At 40.6% G+C, this 24,684-nt stretch overlaps 1 protein-coding gene across 2 annotated transcripts in view; it reads left to right on the top strand.

Moving 5' to 3' along the window:
• ARB2A (ARB2 cotranscriptional regulator A) overlaps positions 1-24,370 on the top strand; it is a 272,494-nt gene extending 248,124 nt beyond the window's left edge. For both annotated transcript variants that reach the window (XM_066181284.1, XM_066181283.1), the window contains one exon: positions 22,172-24,370. In XM_066181284.1, coding sequence (XP_066037381.1) covers positions 22,172-22,314 — 143 coding nt within the window. In that variant the 3' untranslated portion in view covers positions 22,315-24,370. The remainder of the gene's footprint in view (positions 1-22,171) is intronic.
• The last annotated feature ends 314 nt before the right edge of the window (positions 24,371-24,684 follow it).

Below are 24,684 nucleotides of genomic sequence, written 5' to 3'. Positions count from 1 at the left end.
GGCAGTGCTGATGTAAATGCATTTTACGTGCCTTTTTCAGATCAACAGTTAACCACACAAAAGTAAAGTTGTTAAGTACATCCTTCTTTGTTTAAGAGAGCAAATCATAAATCAGGCAGAATATTAAGCTTATGAAATGTAAATTCGAGACCCCAAGGGTTTTATCTATTAGGTCAGCTTCAGATTAGGCATCAGGCCTATCCTTCGCTTCAATAGCTAGTAGACAAAGTCATCTGTGCTAGCTTTCTACTTTTGTGACAGTGTTATGAATGCCTCTTAAAAGGTTTATGTGGGGGGGAAAAAAGCAAACCTTTTAATATATTTAAAAAGCCGTAGAAATAAAATGGCTCAGACTGGATTAGGAGAGTGAGGATTTAACTTGTTGCACATGCATTTTATATCTCCCATGAGAATTCTTTTCTTCTTCATTGTTATTAATGATATCCCATTTTTGTGTATAATATTGATGCTACTGGAATCACTTAGCAGCTTTATTTGCCAGACAGAACCTGTCTAAAAAAAGAAAGTTGGTAATGCTAATATTTTGAAATTCTCCTCACATCCCTTGTTACTCTTTTAGTTACTGAAATTGCACTTTGCAAATCCCCACATTTTCAGAATCTGAGTTTCTTCTTGATCTTATTGATGAAGTTTGAAGCAAATGTTTTCAAAGCCATGAGTACATAAGTGCCCTTTTTGGCTCCTTTTATGGATTACCAAGGCCAGGGATAAAAATGAAATTTGAAATATGGTAAAAAGCCATAGTTGACAGTCTCATTTTGCCTTCTTCTGCATAAGTTTCCAGTTCATTTTATTGCTCCATCCAGGCATCTGGTACCTGCTGCAGATTTAGTGGTAAAACACAAGAAAGAATGTTGTGCATCCTAGCATGTGTATGGCATCTGGGAAAGGAAAGGTTCGGTAACTTGCATCAAAAGTTTGGTTGATAATACTCGAAATGGACTGCTATGGGGAAATGGCAGGTATATCAAGGTAGTAGTTCATGTGGAGTGTTTGGTACTAGGAGATAGCTGGTAATGGGGATAGCAGTGAAGGCTACATTTTGAATATGTCCTGATTTAATTGGATTGATAAAAGCTGTGTTAACTGCAAGCCTGTCTAGATGTATAGTATGCTTTGTTCTAGTGTCCTGTAACCTTGTCAGTATAAAAACACATTTTCTGAAAAGGTATGTTGGTAACCTAGTCTCAAAAAGACTTAGGAGAGTTAGTGGAAGGATTTTTTTTTTTCCCAGTAATATCAATGTGTTTGTATAGTAATACAAATATCTGGCAGTTCCATAAGTATACAAATATGCTTCATGTGTGTAAGTATGGAGCATAGTACACAAATACACCGTTTCCTTAATATAAGCAGCAACATTCTGTGGCAAATTTCCTAAGAATATATTTTATATGTCTGTGAGGATATTTATGAGTTATAATTATGTGACAAAAATATTTGAAGGTAGTGAACAGATTTGTTTATACACATAATCTTTTACTTACCAGGATAGCTGACCTCAAATGTGCAGTTCTTACTTACATTGTGCCGTAAACACACAAACATTTGTGTTCTTATACATACAGAGCTATACAAAACAACAAAGAGCAAATATCAGAGCTAAAACCAAACCTTTCCTACTTTGTTCAGTCTACAGCATAAATTGACACCGTGTGTTAAAAAGCAGTACAGATGAATAAATGCTGCAGCGTGATTGGCCAAGTGTGTGACTTTTTTGAGGGGGATCCTATGTTGTCCTTATCTTGTGAAGCCAAGTCATGTGTTCGATGTAAATCTTAAAATGAAGCAGATTTTCAGGTGGTTAGTGTGCATTAGTGCCTGAGAACTGCCTGGTTTGTGTTTGCCAGTGTTGTGATTTGTGAGCACAAACCAATGCTACAAATTTTGTATGCACTTAAACTGAGTGACATTTTAAAACTTGCATGCTATTTGCATGGTATCTGTTCTTACTGAATCAGATCCTGCCACCCAGAAACAAGCAAGGAAGGTCATGGAATTGATGTGACTTTTGGCAATCGTCCCTATTGAGTATGGGACAATTGCAAAGAAGAAAACTGGCTTCACACCATTTTGTGCTTTTTGTCACATATCATTAGTTGATGGCAAACAACTCTTGTGCAGCCACACACTTCTAAGGAACCTTATTTCACCTTCATGCAAATTCATGGCACAAAGAGAATTTTGTTGTTTATTATTTTAGGGCAGACACAAAAGCAACAACTAAAACCAAAGTAAAGTCATGAAGTCAGTATAACAGTAATTCTTATAGCTGTGTGTCTTACTCTCACTGTTTTCTTTGCAAATAATAAATCAAATTTCTCCTCAAGGTGATGTGTCAGTAATTTCAAATTTGATTAGCTTTATATGAAGGATGCTGGTACATTTCTGCATGAATCTTTGATAGCTCAGCATACAACCTTAACACTTAGAATGCCCCTTGATGACAGTGCAGCATGCTGAAATGATGTTAAGCTATTTGCATCTATATAATCATGGGGATTCTGGTTGGGGTATGGCTCAGCAAATTTGACTTTGGCCTGTTCCTCCTAAAAGAATCTGAGACATGTAATAAGTGTTCAAGAATTTTGGTGGGTTTATTTTTTGATGTTGTAAAAGAAAACAGATGAATCTGAAGGGGAATTTCTACGTCATGCAATACCATGACCCATAACTTCAAGCTTCCAGGTGATGGAGACAAATCTCAAGTGATCCAAAGGACATTTGATCCCTAGAGTTGTGAACCACTTCATGTTTAAGGGAAGGCAAAGAGCAGTGGTTTTAACCACTGCTACCTGATGTGCTGTATTTTTTTGTTGATGGGGCTTTGAAAGTGCAGGTTTTCATTTCATAGTTAAAGCTTGTTACAAATTCATAACTCAAACATTCCTCTTAGCAAAAGTGCCACAGCAGAAATTTATGTTGCTGCTTGCACAATGATCTATCTTTATTTTCTTTTAAGAGACTGTAAGGGGGCCTGTCTGGATTGCAGAGCTAGCAATTTTATGAAATGAAGCACTTCTTTTTCCCTGGTATTTATCTTTAAAAAGTGAAAAGCTAAATTCTTCTAGTCTCGTTTTTATTCTGGCTTCAGATTCTTGACACTCTTATTGCGATTCTTTATCCACATTAAGTAAAGATAATCTTAAATCAGCATATGTATCATGAGACCTTTAAAGAAAACTCACCATTACCTGCCTACTCCCTGAGAAGCCTGCCAATTAGTCTTCTATGCTTAATGACATCACTTCAGTTTTGGAGGTAGATATTTGGAAGGGGAAGAACTTGAAAAACCCAAAAACATCAGTAAAGCCCAGTAACTGTTGTTCAACAAACTAATTCACATCTTATGCACATTTGACGTTCTATAATGGGTTAGCTGCTGAGTTTCTCATTTTAGAGAGTTAAACAGATGGGATATTGCTATTTTAAGAAAGAAATATTTGTGCTAGTGCCCAGTCTGCATTCAAGACAAAGGGAGTAGGAGAATTCTTGTTCTGAAAGTCTGACTAATAATTGAAAAATTTTGACCAAATAATTGAGAGGCTGATGCATACTGGAGTACTGACTGCTAGGACATCTGCACATACACTCTGTTGGAAGAGACAGCATTTTCCTTCCCGCTTGTGTGAGGAAATTAAAAAGGTACTAGTAAATGCATCGGTTAAGAGACTGCTGGAAAAAATTCAAGGTGCTGTAACATTATGCCTTTTCAGAGCCACTAAGAACTGAGATTTTTGCATTAGCAGTTTGTGTACTGCACAGAGCCATGGTGGTTCTAAGCAAAAATTCTACTGAGAGTATGTGTAGCAACATCTGTCATTGCCAAGCCCAGGATGGATGTTGTGATATGGCATTAGTAAACAGAGCAACAAACAATAGTTGGTAAAAGATATTGGGCCATGAAACATGGATAAGAGCGTGCAACATGTGCAGTGTTACTGAAATAGTAACGTTGCATGAGCAGGGTAATTGCCCTATATATGCTACTGAACGTGATTGTTGATAAGGTGATTTAATGTTTGGGCATATTAATGCTTTCATAATTTGCTTGGCTTGTTACATATTTCATATGAGTATTAAGTATCTGCTTTTGTAATGGGGCCTTCTATGACTTGTCTGGACTCAGCAGATTTCCTGTATTTGAAATTGATCAATTAAATTGGTTGGGGGGTAATTGATTCTGCTTGCTGCAGTGCAGCCTATGGTTCAGTCATCCTTCCTTTTATCTCATTCAAAGAATACTGTCATATTAGCACAGAAATGTATGTGCTAGCAGCTGATGCAAGGAAAAGAAACCATGCATGACTGTCATTCCAAAATAACTCATATATGTCATAGTTAAAAGTCAAAGTTAAAATTTGGATGCAGTGTTCTTCCCTATAAGATACTTATTAAAACTGCCATTGCTGATACTAAATCTGCCATTTATGATCTTTTGCATGATTCTTCATACTGTTTTTTCATTTGTTCATTTTCTTTATCACTGTTCTGTTAACCAAACGTAAAAGAAAAAAAAAAAAAAAAAAAGGTAAATATTATCTAAAGCCACAGAAGCAAACTTCAGGGATGAGTCTACAAATACGTGTGATGTAATTATAGAATAATACTGCTTTTAGTGACCAGCCATTCTTAGCTTCAACAATGAATGAAGCATTCAAACTTTTAATTGATTTATGTTACAGTGAAAGACCAGCGGAAGCTCATGCTAGAGCAAATGATGGCAAGATAAAAACATTTTGTGCTTCATACTTTTGTACTCCTACCTGTGTTGTGTCCTTCAAAGTCAATTTTTCCCCTGCAGCGAGTGCAGCTCTGCAGATTCCTTCTTGTGCCACTAGATTTGCAGAACCATGGGGCTTGTGCATCCCCAGAGTGAGTCAACCTGTGATGTCCCTTGGAATTGCTACCTTCAGCCCATCACCAGTGTTACTCAGCTCCTCTTCTAGTTTAGATGCTAATGCATCTGAGAATTTTGGTGGACTATGGATCACCCTAAGAAAAAGTTGCAGGTAGGCTTGCAAAGCAATTATTATGGCTTGAACAAGGTTTATTTTGAACAGGTAGGAAAACAGAGTAACAGACTGCTATGAAACAAAAGTCACCTCACTTAGATGTTTGCAGGAGGGGATCCTGTTGGATCACACTATATCAGTAAGGGACTCATGATGTCTTCAAATTACTTTCGGTCATCATCTCAGGAAAGAATGAAATAATAGAAACATAACATTTCAGTTGCCTTGTTGTGTGGCTTTCAGTTTCCTTCTTGTGTACCTCATCTATTTTTCCATAACAAACTATTATTTCTGTATTACCTCTTATTCTTTACAGTGATCACAACTACAAAATGCAATTACACACACAGGTTAAAATAGCAGTTACCATGAGGTAGATTAAGATAAAAATATGAGACAGGCCATTAGGGGAAGCTTTGCTCTTCTTTGGCTACCGGGAATTTAGGTGACCTGGAAACTTTGAATGTAAGAAACCACACGAGCCATCTCTTTCCACCACCAAAGATTAGAGAGTCAGCTCAGCTGTGAGCTGCTTGCAGTGAGACTCCTGTCTATAGATGCTCAAAAAATTGTCCTTGGAGCTTGGGGCTCTGTAAAGTTTTCTTCCATTAATGAGATTAATTCCTTATTGATATTTTTTATAATAGCCATTAGTTTTTACTTTAAATACCTGAGGAGTTTTGTCTAAACACTTTCAAGTTCTTTCACTGCCCATGTAATAGCCAATATACAATATCAGAGCAATGTATTACAGGAGTTTCCCATATCCAAACTGTGTCACACTCTGCTTCATTTACTCATTGCATTGAATTGAAGTTTTTTCACGTTGTGTTGCAAAAGCCTCATCTGTTTGGACCAGTTCTCTTTACTCCTAGGCGGTAGCTGGCTGCAGGTCAACGGAGGCGGCTGGTGGTAAAATGCACAAGTGATGCTCAAAGGCAGCCTAACACTCTCTGCAAGGTCAACACAAGTTGTACCAGAGCAGCACCAGTAAGCACCATCCCCCCTCAGTTTTGCTTGAACCATTTTGACATTGACTAAACCTAATGTCCTTAACTTGTCCCTTCAGCATGCATGTTTCAAATATTCTCCTAATAAAGTTTTCTGTATGGGCTGTAAGTGACTAACATACGCTGGTGAAGTTAGGTAAAGCTGCTGAGTGTATTAGTGCAGTAAATGGTCACCTTCTCAGTGACCCACAGCCAAGCGAGAATGAAGCATTGGCAGTTTTCTCTTTACCTGGAGAGACCGAGTCTCCCATAAGGCAGCTCTTACTTTGGAGAGTCATGTCCCACTGTGCCTCTCCCCACCTCCATGTCTGCTCACCTGTCCTTGCTGTGTCCAGACTGTCTGCTGTCCCTCAGGTCTGCCTCCTAATCTCTCTTTGCAGCCAGCTCCCTGCTTTTCAAGGTCTTCTCCTGCAGAGGTGTACCCTTCACCTTCCTTGGTGTTCCTGTGCTACTTCTTTTGAATCTTTTTACACAGTTAATCTCATGTCTTGATTCACTCATCCATCTGCCCCCCAGAGACTAGTTCTCCTCTCTGTTTACATTAGGCTGCTTTTTTTCCCCTTCTTCCCTTTTTCTGCCTGCATTTGAAGCCCAGGACAGAGTGCTGCCTTGCACTTAGGTCCTGTGCCTGATGCCACATTAGACTGCAACATCTGGGAGCAGCAGTGGCAAAAAAAAGTATGGCTTAGCCCTGTCCACTCTGGGCAAACAGCACCTTCAGAGGGATCTCTGGCCACTTAGACTTCCACATTCTGGGGACTCTGTGCTCTGAGCATATGCAAATGAGTTTTTTCAAAGGTTTGTGACTAGGCAAAAAGCTGAATGTTTTTTTCATGGGAACTGCAAAAGGACAACAGGGACCCTACCTTCCAAATTTCAAATTGTGAAGAGTAGAGACACAGGAGGTGCTCAGCAAAATTCTTGTAAGACCTTTTTATTATTATTTTCTTGTTTGTTTCGTTTTTTATTCCTCCCAGCAGGGCCAAAATATGTTTTCCCTCAATCTTATTTCCTGAAGTGACTAAATCCTCTCACTTGAAACATAAAAGTATAATAATAGTCAGCCTGAGGCAGGGACAGAGCCTGAGAATTTTCATCCCAAATACTTAGCTTGGCAAAATTTATAAACCACTGAAAACAAGCTCTTATAAAGGGAACTATTGAGATCCCAACTACAGAGGACTTACTTGCGTTATACACAAAAGTCAGATAAGGATTCTTCTGTGAGCCATTTGGGATATGAAACTCAATTAAAAAGAATCTACTTTTCATATTTCAGAAATCCACCTTTAATTAATGGATATCATAAGGAAACATTTGATTTCAGCACTTCTCAGACTATACCAAAGCTGTTGCAACTAATTGATTTGTTAAGTATGTCACTGATTTATTCTATTAGTTTGGTTGTGGGATTTGGTGGGGTTTTTACTGAGTCTCTTTTGTTGTGAAACATAATTTAAGTACTTACATGCACTTCAGAAGTACAGCCGGGTCAACATTGTGCAATTTGAACAGTAGAATTCCTTCAGTGCACATCCTTAGTATCTCCTGGGCAGAAAGTATGCAAATTAATGATAGATGAGGTTATTCTTAATTTAGACCCAGTAGCAAACTTGTTTCCTATCAGCATCCTTGTGCCTAGGCTTATAGGACAAATCTTGATGCTTCCACCTATTGCCATGCTTGTAGATGGGATATGCTTCCACCACAAGTGGATTTACATGCCCCATTTCTCTTCCTGTGAAAGAGCAGGAGCACCTTGTCAGTGTGCAGCATGGGGTAGGGTGTCCTTCATGTGAAGGTTCCTGCAGTTTCAGTTCCAGTTCAAGTGGAAGGCATGACCTTGGGTGAGCAGGCTTCACTGCTCCTGTCACGGCTGCAGAGGAGCTGCTGTTGCAGTTCTGTTTTGCTGAAGACATTTGGCATGGAGGCAGGTTTACCTTGGGGTGTGAGTCCTTTGCAATAAAAAGCAGTAAATCTTCTTGGCCCCACCCAGACCTTTCCTACCTATTTTCCCATTGCAGATGCCAAGATGCACAGACTTCAGCATGGCATGAAGTTCCCTGGGCTGCCTGGTTGCTGCCTTCCCCAGCTCAACAAAGGAGAGCAAACCCTACATTTACAGTGTCCTGTCCCCTCAGCAGTTCTTCCTCGGGCAGAGTCTTGTAGGCTTTCAGTGTGTCTGAATGCAGACCTGGAAAAGGAATTCTGAAACCCATGAGAATGTGGAATATTTGCACTGTAAAACTTCATTTGGTTCCTGTGAAAAGTAACAATCACGCCTGCAGAGACACTAATGTGAAGTGTTTATCATTCTGGAGCTGTAAAAAATGATAAAACAGATGGGGATGTTGTTGATTTCAAGGTCTTTGCTTTTTACTCACTCACAGACTTTTCACAGAGTGAAAAAAGAAATGTTTTCTTAATTAATTATTGGGGCTGTAATGTTTCCTTTATCCTCAGACTAACAGGGAATGTTCCAGCCGCAGCACAAGTTTTTCCTCAAGTGGTCATATATGAGCTCCTCTCTAATGTCCCTCTACAGGAGATAGTTTTCATATTATCTCATTGCAGAATTTTATGAAGAGTGACTGTCAAACTTTAGGTGTCTATGCATTTGTGCATATTTATATTGGTCTTATTTAGACAAGTTTCAGCTTCAGCTTCAATCCTTGTTTTTACAATGAGGTCTTTTCCCTAATGTGTCAACAGTTTGCTTTAAAATTGCTTTAAAAAATTCAACTTCTGGTGGTTTAGACAAATTAAACCAAAACAGAGCAATAAGTCTTAAGAGATATGCATAGGCCATGAACAAAAGAACTCCCCAAATGTATTTAAGTGATTTTCTTCATGCTTTTTTAGTGAATATTTGTAGGCCGACTCTGGCAATAACTAGTAATTTTAATGCAAGATAACGTAACTCCAGTTCAGTGATTCTTCAGAGGGAAACTACCTTGACAACTTCTTTTTATTTTGTTCTGTTTGTATGAAAAAACAAAACTGAGATTCTTGATGAGAGGAAAAGAAAATAATTCAAACCACCAAATTTTGAGACTCATTTAAATATTTCATCTCTCTTACACTTCCAGATATACTTTCCTGGCTGTTTCTGTTCCCAGTTCCCAAGGTTTAACTGTCTTTCTGGATAGAAGAAACTGTAGTAGTTTTCTTTAGATCTACTAAATGTTTGGCAAAATCTCTACCATGACACAAGGGATTTTTCCACAGTTTGCTTCAGCAGCACTGGTTCTGCTGGAAGACTCCACATGGAAAGATCAGTTAATAGATCAGGAATGTATTTTGAAGTGAAAATTGTATTTACAAATACAAGGAGGTCATTAAGCTTTATTGTTTTCAGTCTCTGGATGTTTGGAGGTTTATTTTTCCTCTGACTGCTGGGGAAATCATAAATTGGTTCTTCAACGTTGAAGCTGACAAGTGTCAGCTTGAAGATACTGCTTTGCAGATTGTTGTTAGTTACTGTATTATTTTTTAAAGGGTAATAGTGAAGTCCCTGTTTTGAAATAAATATGGTCTCCCAAATTAAGCTTATTTAGTTAGTGTAGCATTTAAATGGAATGGTTAGAAACTTTACCTCTCAGTAATTGGATGTTTAAAACTGGATTAGCAGAAAGACTGATTTTTGAGTTGTTTTGTGTCCTGGTGTGTTTTCTCTGTGGCAGTAAAGCAGAACATGATCTGCAGTTTCTGCAGGAGAAACCCCTATCTGTTCTCATTCCACTGACCGCTGGCTCTCACTGAACTTTCTCCAGCCAGATCTCAGCAATGGGGCCCCACTAGTTGCAAAAGCAAACCCACAGTGAATATCCACAACTCTTAAGGATTTGTTTGGTTGGGATGCTTTTTTTCCTGCATATTTCCCTTCATGTTCATCCCAGACTTTTGAGTTCTCCCTCCTACTGCTGGCAGACCCACCTCCCACACTGATGTTCATGTCTGACTCCCATAGACAGGGATGTCAGGAGAGCTGTTGGCAGAGCTCAGTGCATGCCAGCGCACAACATGCCTTCCTGTCTTGTCTGCCGTACGGCTGCCTTCGGCTTCGCTCTGCCTGTGCCTCACTGCACTACCTCCCCCACCTGATGCCTGTCTTGAACTCTTTGCTGCGTGACTGGCTTGCTGCCCTTGCATCCTGAGCATCATCCGTGACTGATTTTGGGTGGTGCTGTTCAGTAGAGGTAGGAAGCAAGGCACATGCACTGAGCATTTCCAGGCAGAGCTGCCATCTGCCGTAACAAGGAGGAGGGTTAAGCAGGGAATGAAATGCAGCTTTATGATCATTAATCTCAAACAGTCTCTCTAGAGACATCTCTGAGTTTACGTCATGGAAAGCATGATATTATTAAGCTTAGTTAAATTTAGTGTAATTCACATCTGCAAAGCCTCTGTGAATTAGTGTTTAGTCTTAAATTGCCAGTTTCCATGATATAGGGGCTTCATAGTATCCCGCATTAAGTCTTGATGTGTTATGAATTAGAGTGCAGACGCCTAAAATCCATGTGACATGTGAAAATCCTTCAAGTTTCTGGGTAGTTCTGAGGCAAATATGCAATTAATTTAATTTGCAAGACTAAGCAGGGACGGTACCCCTACAAAAGATTATGTCCTCCTTTATTTGCTCTCACTGTGTAGATGTGGGAAATGGCCACTGGAGATCTCTTCTGCAAAGCCATGTTTTTGAGCTGTGTTGTTTGCCCAGTGCAGCTGATCCATGCCACACACTTCACTTCATCAGGCTGTAATAGGTGCAGATCCATATTGATTACCATGACTTGTGGGAGAGAAAAATCTTTGCACTTCAAATTGGGTATAAATTATAAAGAGTGTCTCCAAAGGCTGTGAGTTACACAAGTGGCACTCTTCTGAGACAGCCGTATGTAAAGCTGTTGTTGTAGAGGTTATTAATTTTATGATTGCGGTACAGGTGTACTTGACCCACAACAATGATCATTGTCCATAAAATCCCACCATCTAAGATGGGATTCAGTCACCTGCCTCCTTCAAGAATGTTCTTTAACAACAACCAGCAAAGGTCATGCTAATAAAAGAAAGTTAACCCTCACTATATTGGTGTAAATTCACTGGTGGAACAGCACTATCTTCTCACCATTTTTCTCACTAGTACAGCTATGCAGACACCTGGAAAAGAGTCATGTAAGTCCTAGATGCGCAGGATTGGGGGAGATGTAATATGTGTACATATGTAGACAGTAGTTGGTGTAATGCAAGCAAGAAAAATTGATATGGTATGAGTTAGTCATAAATTACTTACTGCAAGTGCACGAGGGTTATTCACACCTCAAATCTGCAAATTTTAATTTATTTTTTCCAGAGAAGTTTATATACTTACTTGACATAACTAAAATTTTATCAAACTTACAGGCATTTGTTATTTACTCCCCAAACATGATTTTTAAACTCTGTTTATTACTTGTTGTTTGTGCTCTGGTGGCGCAGGTTCATCTCCCATGGCATTTTCCAGATACATTTCCTTTCCATTAAGTCATTAAGAAAATGCCCTGAATTTTCCATGAAACCATCATTCTCACCTAGGAGATAAATATCTCATTTCTCTGATCCTGCAGAGTAGGGGAACTACATTTTCATAGAAGTGTCCTCTTTTTTTGCCCTCACCGCTACATCTGGGTGGTAGGTGCATCCTGTGTTCAGCATTTTAAAATATTTGCCAAATACTTGTCTGACTTGCTAGTCAGACCTGGGACTTTATTTGCTGCTAAGATGAAAACATGGAGGAGAAAGATGTGTTTGATGCCATCAGCTAAATGACAAAGCTGTTTGTGAGGAGAAATTGAGTGGGTGCACTAGCAATGAGGTAGAGGAGGTCTTCCTGAAGTGGTTGAAGCAAAGTCAGAAAAAGGCAGAAACTGATGGACCATGAGAACAGGACAGCTGGGTTCAGTGTGTGGATGAAATGGAGCAGGATTAAGGCCAGGCACTGAGAATGAGTTCAAGAAGAGCTGCCAGGTAAGCAATTTGTAGAAGAGGAATTCAAAATTGGATTTCCTGGAGAAATAGGTGTTCTGGAGAAATGGGTGTCCCAGGTGGATGAAAAACATGCAAGGAGTAGGAAGAGATTAATGTGAAATGAATCCTTAGGCGGGAGATAAGAGGGCATTCCTCTCTCTGTGGCTTGGGCACCTACTTAGCATTAGAGGTCAGGGGGCGAGGGGAACACAGAAGCACTAAATCTGCCTGAGACCTTTGGGAGTATTTTTGCTGCCAAACCTGACATGTTTCTGAGCACGTACAGAAGTGATACCACTATGAGGTGCAGACTTTAAGGTCGGGATCTGAGGTGTTTGTGGGGCCTAGACACCTCAGGGTGTGGTGGATGGCTGAATTGGGATTTTCAGGATAACTTGAATTTAGACTCTTCAGTTTCACCTCTCTTGATTCACCTTTTAAGGAGGTGAATCCTTTGTGGCAGGTGGTGGCTCCTGAGGTTGGTGTCCAGCAAAAGCAGGAAAGCAGGTCAACAGCCCCATCTTAGTCCACCATTTGCTAACCCCGTTTCCACCATCCTGCAGGAGCAACCATCAGAAGGGGAGGACTAAGTTTCCCACAGGACCAAAGCTGGCACTGTAGAGGTGGAACTTGGATTCTTGAGATTTTTTAATCTTACCTGTCACAGGATTAGCCTCTGAAGACAAATCAAGGGAAGTGCCTTTTCTGTGACTTCTCCAGGACCAGGGAGAAGATGAATGGTACCAATGACACATTGGAGGAGTTGAATTGTGTTGAGTCAGGTTAGGTTAGGTTAGGTTAGGTTAAGTTAGGTTAGGTTAGGTTAGGTTAGGTTAAGTTAGGTTAGGTTAGGTTAGGTTGAGCTAGTTGGGTTGGGTTAGAGCCAGCCAGAGGCAGTCCCAAGATGAAGCAGATGAGTTAATGAATACCATTGTACCTGTGAAAATACTCTGGACTTGTGCTGACTGTAGTTTACAGATACAACAAGACACTGTAATCCAAGTAAAAAATTCAGGAGGAAAAAATGCTTTTGAAGTATTTCTTCTGTAGAAGATTATAAACATTTTCTGCTGTGGGAAGGGAGAGTTAATGTATTGATTAAAGGCTTGCAGGGTATGAGTTCAGATTCTCACTAAAATCATAAAAACACGCTGGGTGTTTGATGTGTTTTGTGCCCCATGCATGTTCTCATTGCAGCTTGTTCTTTAGACACAGGCTCATTCCTGTCCCTTGAAAGACCTTTTTACTTCCACAGCTGCCTATGTCAGCATCCACACCAGTCTTCAAGCTCTGCTTCTGGTGTGAAAGAAGAGAAAATTATATTCTGCTACTGCTTTATTTTAAAATTGCTGTAGTGCAATTTGTTGTTGGGTTCAAAATTTCACAAATTGGCAAGCAGTATGTGCTTATCCTGCTAGTGATTAAGAACCTTTTTACATCTTTAGTGGATGGGGTGTCTCCACTGTAATGTAACATGTTCTTTTAAAGCACTGCTGCCTTTCCTAGCTCTTCAGTGCTGGCTTTGCCATTTCCATGGTGTTGCATTGGCTGCTGTGTTTTTGGAAAGTGCCTAAACTGTTTATGCTTGTGCTGCTGGTGCATCCAGATGTTTGATGGCATAATTACTATTTAGTAACAAATAATCATAAAATATCATTACAAAGAGGAGCTATTTTCTAAGCAGCTGGTTGTTTCCCTTGTCCTGGTATCACTGTTGAATTTCTTGCATTAGTAGCGTTCTCACAAGATAGCTGCGTGTGTACTCTTCAGGTCTCTGCCCCATAGGCAGTAAAAACCTGTGGGATTTTGGAATAAACTCAGATTTAATAATCAGCCCTTGAGTATTTCAATTAAAGTAACTTGCAGGAATTGCTGCAGAGTGTTCTAAATGAGTTTAAGGTTTTAACAAGTATACAGGTTTTATAAAACCTGTGTACTTGTTAACATCAGCAGCATTGCTGCATGAATGGAGGTCCTGCTGTGGGCATAACTGACAGCTTGCATCATGCTGCAGCATGTTAAGATCTGTCAGGTAAATTAGTATTTTTCAGTTTTATAACCTGTGGAAGCTGTGAGGCTTGAACACTTGGTTTTCAGTGATCTCACACAAGAAGTTTTATGGTTGTAAGTTTTCTTGTGAAGTGTTGAGTTTTGAGCAGATAAAACTTCCTTTATTTAAAAGCCAATTTTTCATTTCTTCTAGTTGGGCAAATAATTGTTTTCAAATGCTATATACTTTATTGTGCTCTTGCTTACAATTCTATATAGATTTTTTTCCTAATTCATGAGAGAAAACGTACATGTGCATTTATATCTCACTGATGTATATTATTCAAATCCTTCTGAGCTACTGTGAAGTACCTTGCTAATACAATCAATTTTAGATGTTGCTTAAATAAAGCCGGTGAAGTAACAGAAAAAACAGGGCTGGACAGAAGGAAACTCATGAAGTTACTTAATTTGTTCATATTGCCCAGAGTGAGGTCAGCTAGAACCATAATATTCCTAAGAGATGGTTGTCTAACCTATTCTTAACTTCCATTGGTGAGATCCCACCTTCCATAGGTATGTTCTTAGCCCAAAAATCCTTAGTAAGATGTAACCTGGGTATCCCACCTCGCATTTGTCAGGTAGGGAATTTTTATATTTGTCTTTACATACAGGTAAGGGTGAAGTTACAGATATGAATAGATAGATAGATAGATAGATAGATAGATAGATAGATAGATAGATAGACAGACAGACAGATGGACAGTGTTGATACACATACTATATAGATGGAGATAGATATGTGAAGATTATATGGTGGTAGAGATAAAAATAGCAGTAGAGATGTAAACATATATATCAATATAAATATAATTTCAAACCCTACCTACTTCTCTCTGCATGGTACACCATTTTAACATGAGTTTTAGAATCTGTGCTTGCATAATATTGTGTATGTCTTTACTGAATCCTTTCTTCAAGGAAATGGCTTACTCTCCTGCAAAAATGTGTTGCATTGGAAATTGCTGCCTCTGAGAGTGTTGTTCAGACACCATTTTTACCTTTATAAATATATACTAGAAAGAAAATTGCTTGGCTCTGGTGACCCAGAAAATTTCGGTAACCTGTGCTCAGGAGAGAATGACCTCACAAGTTTCACTTATTTGTCCAGTTCACCTGTAGAGGAACAAACAAATGATCTGTACTCATGAGACTGTCCTTAATATTAAATGAAGAGTAATGGAAAAGGTGGCCGTGTTAAACTCCAAACTCTTTCCTGCTTTGCAGACCTTGCTTGCAATGAGCTTTTGTGTGAATCTTTGCATCTTGTTGCTCACAGGGCAAGAGGATTTTTTTTTTACTTCTTTTTTAACCACTTGCTTCTTGTGGGAAGTTAGTGTGTGATAAACAAGAAGTGGAAGAAAAGCCAATTGCAAGTAAGGGAATTCAGAGGTGATCTCTTTTCCATGTTGGTAGGATGCTTGTTGCTCTTTTTCATCATCCCACTAAATATTATTACAGATAATACGTGTCCAACAAAAATAAGAACTGCTTTGTGTCACAGCAGATAATAACTAAGTAAAAAATGTCTTTAGTGTATGTAATCTGGTTTCCAGTATTGCCATGATTTTTCTTATATGAATATTGAGTCTTAACCAGTTTGTGTGTCTAAGCCCCCTTAATAAGCTGTACTTCATTTCTTCAAATTCTGTTCTGTTTCTTTCCTTTTGGCTTTTCCAAAGAATTCATTTTCCTATGCAGTTAATTTCAGATTATTATCATGTCCATGACTCCACAAATGATTACTTCTTAGCCAAACTAAACACATCAAAGTTGGGGGATTGGTTTGGGATTGGGACTTTTTTATGTCTCCTCAGAGATCACTGCTTTCATTTAATTAATTGGTGTCTAGCTTATCTCTTAATTTTGCCAAAGTTTTAAACCTTTCTTTACCTTTGTGATGTCTAGAAGTGCTTAGGCAAAAACTCTTAGGGTCATTGAATCTCAAAGTTCTTGAGCTTATGGCTTCATTCACAGTTTTTCCTGAAGCTCTCGTTTTCCTTGTCAGAACTATTGAGTGATTTTAGGCAAGATGTATTTTTTTTAACCTCCTTTTTCATTAGCTTTCCTGGGGATGCTCTGGGAGCTTCTTCTGTTTTGGAGTTTGAGACCTGGATGTTTAGGTCAGTAGACCAAAGTAGTCACAAAAGACATAATAATTTCTTCTCATGTAGATCTACAGGATAAAGGAATTTTAAGTGGAGAAACCTTATGAATTAGAAGTTGTTCTGTGATACTTGATAATATCTGATGCACTCAAGAGTAAAAAAAAGTTAAATTCCTGTTCAGAAATAGGTTTGTGACACAGAAGTAATTTGTTAGCATACAGAAAGATGGACACAGGACAGGCATCTCTTACTCACACCTAAGTGCATATTTGGGCAGTATTGTTACATTGCTACAGAGTTATAGAACTGCAGAACTGAACACCTAAGAATTAAAGAACTTCTTCAATGTGTGTATGAATAATGTGAGAAAGAAAGTAATTTCCATTGATTTGAAATTTACCAGAGAAAAAATCCTTTCTAAAAGGTCTGTCACACTTGTCTACCCAGTCAGATTGAGTTGGCTTATCTGTTAGTTTATGTGTAAAGGAGAAATGAATTGTGTTGCTTTTCATGTTTAATAATGTTTAAAGGGTTTCTGTTCCTGCAAATGCCCACAGAAGTCTATATTTCAACCTCTTAACTGATTTCTGATAAGACTGAATGCCTTTTAGATATGTAGCTTGAATCACAAATGTAGAAGCAACCTCTGCCATTGCGTACAGACAAGATGGCTAAGCTACTCACATTGGCAGTTTGCAGCGTGACAGGGTCTCAGTGTAGATCCTGATTGCAGGGAGCAAACTCTCTGCTGAGCAAGACCTTGTTGAAGAGCAGCAGAATTCTCCATCCCAATGGGGACTAAAGCCCAAGGCGTGGAACACCCTTAATTCATTTTGAAGTCCTATTTAGAGGTGAGCTGTCACTTAGAGGAGCAGATCCAAGGTCAGCCCTGTGGCTAGTATCTGTGGAGAAGCTTTTCAGCCTGGAAACTTTTCTCTGCAGAAATATTTCAGTGCTAAGGCATGTATGAAGATCTCTCAGAGCTCCTGAGCAGCACGGGAAACCTTTGTCCCACACATCTTGTAAACGCGGCAGGGGTCCACCATTGTGCTGTGCATATTCTGAGCAACGCGGGAGGAGGTTTTTGTCTGACACAGTGGGCAGGCTCTGTAGGAGGGCACCTTTGTCCAGCACAGCCAGTAATCGCTCTGCTAGAGTGAATTATGGTGGTTGCAGAGCTCTTCTCTCTCGAGACACTCTGCTTTCAGGCAGAGTTTGTCAGCCTTGGTAGGAGAAGAGCTGCTTTTCCTGAGTGGAAGTGGAAAGGGAAGTCAGTGAAAGTGCCTTTGCATGCGTGTGTGCAAATGGCCATCAGGGTCATTCACATGGTTATATTGCATGACTACCCCTGCAGGCACCATTCCCAGTTTCAATCTTTGCTTTTCCTCTTCCCTATTTTTCCTACCCATTTAAGCTGCCCCTTTTAATTATTATTTCTTTGTTCCTTCTTATGTTTGTACTATCTCCGATGCAATATGCTATTCCTATATTCAGTATACATACCCTCAATATTCTTTCAGATGACTAATAACCACATTAAAAAGACTTGAGCCCAAATACCAATCCCTCTGGAACTTCATAGGTATATTTTCAACTCCATATTATTACTTATTATTTTCTTCTCAAATTATTTAACCACTTCACCAGAAGTGTGGCAGTGCCCATTTCCTAGAGTCTGAGATAATGTTCAATGGGAGAGGCATAACTCTGCACCTGTGAGATGAGATGGGGTGAGATGGGATGGGGTGGGGGACAGTGAGGTGTGGTGAGGTGAGGGGAGATGGGATATGAGATGCTGAGTCTCGACCCTGTAAAGATGCAATGTATACTGCAGCTGCTGGTAGACATGCTGTTGGCAGCTTAAGCCAGCACTGGCATGGCAGCACACATCTGGGAGCTGTGTCACTGTAGATCTCAGTGGCTGGTGGCTCCTTGTCTAGCAAGCAACTGATATACAAGTGAGAGGTAGGAGTGACCACAGCCTGTTAGAGCAGTGAAGGTCATAATCCATTTTAAGTGATTACATTGGTTCCCACTGCCCCAAGGTTGCCAGGTTAACTTATGTGGAAAACACAACAGTGGAGAAGTCTCTCACTTGCTGATTTTTGTTATTCATTAAAGTTTGAGTTTTATCTGTTCTTGTCAAGTTTGAGCCTGTTGTGTCTGCTGTTATCCTAAAGGTGCTTATGATTTTTTATAGTGTTGATCCCTTTCTTTACTGGTATTCAGACATAAATTTTATGTGTGGTAGTTAGTTTCAATTAATCCTCCTTTTCTCAAATTAGAAATTATTTTCTTCTCGTCCCCACCCCAGTCCTCTGGTGCCTACCTGATTTTATATGAATTCTCAGAAATAATTGCCAGTAGTCCAGCAAGTTCATTAACTGATTCCCTGAAGACCCACATATGCATGTCATCCAGACCTGATGATTTGCATATTAAATTTTAAAAAGTATTCCCTTGCCTGATTTTTTGTATCAACAACTGTATTGGCAGGGCTTCATTATTTCTTATTGTATATCACTTTGTGGTGCTTGGTGAATTGATTCTGGAACTTGTTCACTGTTTTACTGTCATTACTCATTTCACCTCACACGTTATTGGTTCCACCATCGCTTTGGAGCTCCTTTCCAATGATGTTATGCCCATGTTAAAATGTATATTCATTTCTCTCTACATCTCTCCATGCTGGCAAGTGGGAGGCTGGTTTGCTTTTTGACATTTCTGTCATTTGTCTCTGTGGGGTGGGACTAGGAGGGATTTGTACTTTTTTGTTCTGCAGCTCTAGCCTTTGCATATTTTAGAATATTCTAGCTGTTTCCCACATTTAACAGGTTTTTTATATCATTTCCATACAGCATACTCCTAAGATTTCTCAAAGAATTAATATCTGAAATCACTGCACACTGTGCAACAGCCCATCAGTTAGTTCAATCTATTGAATTGTGGTTTATCATCACGGCTGTTGAAATTAGTGAACACTAAGAATATATATCTCAGAGGACCTCGGCTTTAGAACAACTGCTTCTTATCGTCTGTCTCTTAAAAACTATTCTATCAAAAACTAGATAGCTGTTCATGCATTTAATTTAGATCTGTGTACTACTAAATACACAACTGAGATTGCAGTCATCAATGGTATTTTTCATCTGACAAAAATCTTATGGCCAAAATCTGTTGTTACCCTTATGACATAATTCCACTTGCTTTGGCTCAATTTTCCAAGTCTTTGGTGTATAAATCATAAATGTGCAGTGTGTGCAGTGTTAAAAGTTTTAGGGCTCTCCCTTTAGTAGTAGTTGAATATGAATACATAAGGGCAAAATTTGACCTTTAAAAATGACTGTAAAGGGTCAAGGCAGATACTTGGCAAGCTTTTCTTGTTGCAGTATTAATCAAGCAAAGAATCATCATAATCTTGGAAACTAAATACCCATTGTAGTGATTTTATCACCAGGGAAATTGTTCATCTGCCAGTAAGATTGTTACTAGGAAAGGGAAAATAGGGAGTGTTAAAATTGCTTTAGACTGCTGAATCATTGAGTCCCTCTAGACTCAAAGCTTGAATTGTTTTTTGAGAAGAGTGGGTTGAGAGGAGTTGCCACAGGAAAGCTGTAGGTTAATCAGTTTCAGTAATACTAGTGAATGTGAGCATGATCTCTCTTGAGGACATGAGGAAAGTGCATGGAAGAAGGCAGGATGAAGAAAGACACAGGGAGGCTTCAGAGACTTATTTTTTTTTCTTTTGTCTTTTTTTTTTTGTGTGTGTGTTTTGTCATTTTTTGTTTCTGGATGGCCCTTTCACAGAGGAGGAAGGTTGTTGATGGAAAAGGAAGAAAGGGGGAAAAAAATGCAGTATTCATAACCTATATTTTCATCTTAATTCAGTGGATATTAATGAGGACCATTGCAATCAAGACAGAGAATGCAGACAGGCATGCAAGAAGCGAGAAAGATGTGTTTGTGTGGGAGATGTCTGTGTAGGGACCAGAAAGCCACATGGAAAGATGTTTTGCCTTTGGGGCTCAAAGCTGTGACACAGGCATGTGAGAAGGAGGTGAAACCTCTGTGCAGGAGCGTCCTTACAGTGTGTTGGGACAGCCTATCCCTCCATAAAATCAGCTTTGGTAGATGACTTTGTGTGCATGGTGGCAGTGGGCAGTCATAGTATACCAAGCCAAGCCATAATCTCAGGGACATGTCTGTTAAACTGCAGGTTTTGCTAGAAGGGAAGTTTTATCCTCCTGCTATGTTGTGCCACTTCTGCATTTCCCATGTGGGGAACAAGTCTTGGTGAGTGTTGGTATGAGGTGTCTTACAGGGAGTGGGATAGGTGATCTATATTGAAAGCCACTTGCAGGATAGAATCATAGAAACTTTTATTCCTTGAGATCACAGAATCCAACTCAACCCAGCAATGCCAAGTTCAACGCTTGATAGGATGGACTGCCTCTCAGCAAAGAGAATTTCTACAATGATGGGTGAATTTGAAGGTGGAAAACATTTGTATAAAAGAAGTGGGAAATTTCTGGAAGATGTCATGAATTGTCTCTGTACAGTGAATGCAGAGAGGGGGAGGAAAATCTGTGTGTGCACGTGACGTGGATGCTCTTTGTACGAAAACATCTCTTTGTGTGGGAAGTAGTGTCTTTCCAGAGAGGGTTTTTTGAGGATTATTTTGCTTGTATGATGGCTGCCTTTGAGAGAGCAGGGACATGCAATGTGCGAGGTAGTGCCTCCATCAAAGACTTTCTGGAGGGGACCCACCAAGGATCCTCCATGGATGGATACATAGAGGGTCCTGACGGGGATGTGAAGGTGAGTGTGCCACAAATGCCATGCCAGAGCAGCCATTCCATATCCCCAGGGCTGATGGCTACCCTATGTCCTGCAGGGGCCATCATCTACCCTGGAATGCATCCCTCTCCGCCTGGCAGGCTATGGCCACTGTGCCCCTCATTGTTGTCACCCCGAGGTTGTGATACTGTCACAGAACTGTTGCTAGGCAACAAATGTGGTTGCCATGTCTCAACAAATAGCTGAAGGGGAAAGTGAAGTGTTGCACCATTGTAGAGTAACCATAGCAATGACCTTCTATTACAGACTAAAGAATTATCATTAACAATGTTAAAGTATCAAACAGAGGCTCAGAATCCAAAGACTACCAGGTAGCATCTCTGCATAATTGGGTTACCCAGGAAGATGTCCCAACTTTTGCACACCCCTTGGCTCCCTATCTCCATTGTCTTGGTTTTGTTTTGGGGCTTGGTGATGGGGGGAAGGAGGAGGGGGTGTGGCTGTTTAAATAAAGCAAATGAACTATGTGTTGAGGAAGGCACTTGCAAAACAAGCATACACCAAAAATAATACAGAGTACATCTGTGTGCAGAGGGAAGATATAAACGGGAAAGGTCCACTTTACTGTCTCAATTTTATCTGTGGGAGCAGGTGCACAAAGGATGCATTCGTGATGCATGAGATGTAGTTCAGATCAAGTGTTCTCTTTCACTTAAAAATGCATATGCCAGGCTAAAAGGAGTATAAAATGAAAAATAAATAATACAACGTATGCCTCAGAAGTTGACACTTTTTCCCAGGACAGGCCAGATAGGTGAGGTGCTTCAATGAAGTTTTTATTAGCAGAGTGCTTTCGGATCCTATTTTCCCAGATACAAGACATGTTGAGGATCTCTGATTGTGATGTGGGTGGCTGTGCATGTGCATATATGTATGTTTGTGCATGTGTCTGTCTGCACGTGTGTGCAGTTGTTCTTGTCAGCTGCCCCAGAGGTCAGCAGCAGGACAGCCCTGATCCTCCTCAGGTTCCCTCCAGACCTGCTGCAAGCAGCTGGGTGTCTTCCCCAGGTTTTGCATTTTTGCATTTTACAGTGTATTGATGCTGTGAACAGCCAGCAAGTCACAGAACAGCCCCTAGTCAAACTGTCACCTTTGTGTTTTGCAGGTACAGAACGCCATGAACTAACTTCTTGGAAGAGTTTTCCATCTGTTTTCAAGTTCTTCAGTGAGGCTATAAAGGCGAAGAACAGCTTGGTGAAACCAACCCCAACACGGCGCTCCAACAGGATAAAATATGAAGAATTCTAAAAGGGAGGAAAAAAACCCACCACCTCTAATGTCTGCTGCTTGTTTTCTGCAAGGAGTCTCTCAGCCCCTCATTAGATTGTTTTCTTCCTAGAGCACAGGGTTGTGATGTATACATCTAAATAGCGTTTTGCATTATTTCTAGATGAGTGCAACTGTCAAAGCAATATGGGTTCACTGGTTGTGCTTCCTGTGGGCTGTAACTTGGATTTTGTGCTGCCCATCAGTGTGCAGATTAAGGCTGACAATGGTACTGCACAGTGCAGCATGGTGCAGCTCTAATTGCCCTGACATAGCCCTGCACCAAGATAATGCCAGAATTTAACAGCTTCATTGCAGTCCTATTGCCTGCAGGATTTTTTGCAGCTTCCTTCTATTTTTAGACAGAACAACATATGAATTACTCTTTTTTAAAAGATGGCCCTCTCAGACGTGTTAACCAGCCTAGTACACCTAGTAGCCTTCTCTTTCTCTGGGACCAAGTGGAATTAACTTCTAACTCATTTTTCTGGCATGAGTGTCCAAGATGTTTGGCCCAGAATTCTAGAAAGGCTCCATTGTTGAAGAGAATTTCTCCTACTAGATCAATGGCATTTTCTGTTGATCTTTTCTTCCTTTGGAAAGTGCTACTTTAAAAAAATGCCTATTCGTTAACAGGCTGGATCACACTGTGAAATATGACCAGCAAAAAAAAAAAAAAAAAAAAAAAAGAAGAAGAAGAAGAGGGAGAGCATATTTTTCTGTTTATTTTTAAACACAAAAATGCTTCCTTTTTCATATGCTGGGTTTGTAATGACTTGCCATCCCATGGTTATTTCCTTTTCCCTAAACTCACTGGTTCCCCCCACTTTCCCAGTCTCTCGGACAAAGGTTGGCCAACAGGGCACTCTGTGTGGGGATTTCACATCACGCATAGAGAGTATGTGGCTGTAGCCGTAACTTGCATTAGGAAGGTTTTCTCCACTAAAACTAAGGGAAAAGTGCTTGACAGCATGTCCAGTGAGCAAGCACTCTAATTAAGCTCCTTTGGTGTTGATAATACTAAATTAAAATGGTCTTTCTTTAATGGCCGTGCCCACCAGCAAGGAGGTACCACTCAAACATGAGTTTTGGACACAATCCCACCCTCTCATCATGCAGTGTGTCTAATCCTACAGCTGGGGGCCAGAAAGGTGGTGGGGAGCATTAAAACGAGACAATGCCAAAGCAGGGGTGCCCTCCCATGCCGTGGAGCAAAAGCAGCAGTGCTCATAGTGAGGTGCAAAGGGAAACCCAGCTGGATTTGGGCCTACATCCTCCAGGTGGGGGGCTCTCAGCACCCATGGAGCGCTTACATCCCTACCTGCTCATACTGGCAGCAGGGCTTTCTTCCCCAGCTCCTGCTTCCTGTCATCTCACTGCATTTAAGCTCTGCCCTTGGGGAGGAGGGGTGCTTGCAGCAAAGCCCCCAGGGAGTGGGGAAGGTGTCAGGCCATGCCTATGCAGAGGGAAGTGTAGTATCCATGCCTGGCAGATTTTCTTCCTGGAGGGGAACCTGTTGCTGAGGGGAGAGGACTGCACCGAGCTTCCTCTGGGCTCCAGCCTCCACACTCACTCACAGTCGGAGGGTGCTGCTGCCTGTGACCAGCCTGATCCCCCTCCCCAGGCCCATGTCCACCCTGGCGCCCTGGACCCTGTGTGTTTAGGGGTAAGGTGAGAGTTTACATGGTGTGGTTTGGGTGTCTGTGCTTCAACCTGCAGCCAGGGAAGATGGAGAGGCCAGGGAAGTTTGCACATGCACACACCAGACCTGCCGCTCTCCATCTCTGTGGAGGTGAGATGGAGTCTCTAGGGTGCCCAAATACTGGAGGAGTGGATCTATTTTTTTAACTGTTGATGAGAAACAAAGTACAAACATTTTTACTGTAACACTTATCATTCTCTAAAGAATTTTTCTTTACTGTGCTCTGGGCCCAGCCCACATTTGCAGTTCTGTGGGGGGCTGAAGAGCAAAGGGGATCCTCACCAATGATACTGCTCTGCTTCCAGTGAACAAAAAATAAATATGCTCTCTTCTCTCCTTCTTGCACACTTTGTGTCCTTGCACCCAGCTCCATGGGAGCCACTGTCTCTGGTGGGTAGGGTGGGGCAGCAGCTCCACCAGCCTCAGAATACGGGGGGGAGGCAGATGTGTTTGCAAACAGGACCCCATATGGTTGCAGGGTTGAGGCTGGAAGGTTTGAGCAGGGTGTGAGGGGGATGAGGCTCATTTGTGCCACAGAGTGAGCTGTGTGTCCAGCCCTGTGGCTCAGCCCACACGAGCATGACCTTCTGTCTGCACATCCCACATCATCATGGGAACCCACATAAGCAAGTGGACCACACCATCCTCTC

Source organism: Chamaea fasciata, unplaced genomic scaffold (genome assembly GCF_029207755.1).
Source record: "Chamaea fasciata isolate MVZ Bird 193981 ecotype frontalis unplaced genomic scaffold, bChaFas1.0.hap1 SCAF_4, whole genome shotgun sequence".
Lineage (NCBI taxonomy): Eukaryota > Metazoa > Chordata > Aves > Passeriformes > Sylviidae > Chamaea > Chamaea fasciata.
The sequence above is the reverse complement of the archived record's forward strand: the minus strand, read 5'-3'. Positions and strand labels throughout refer to the sequence as shown.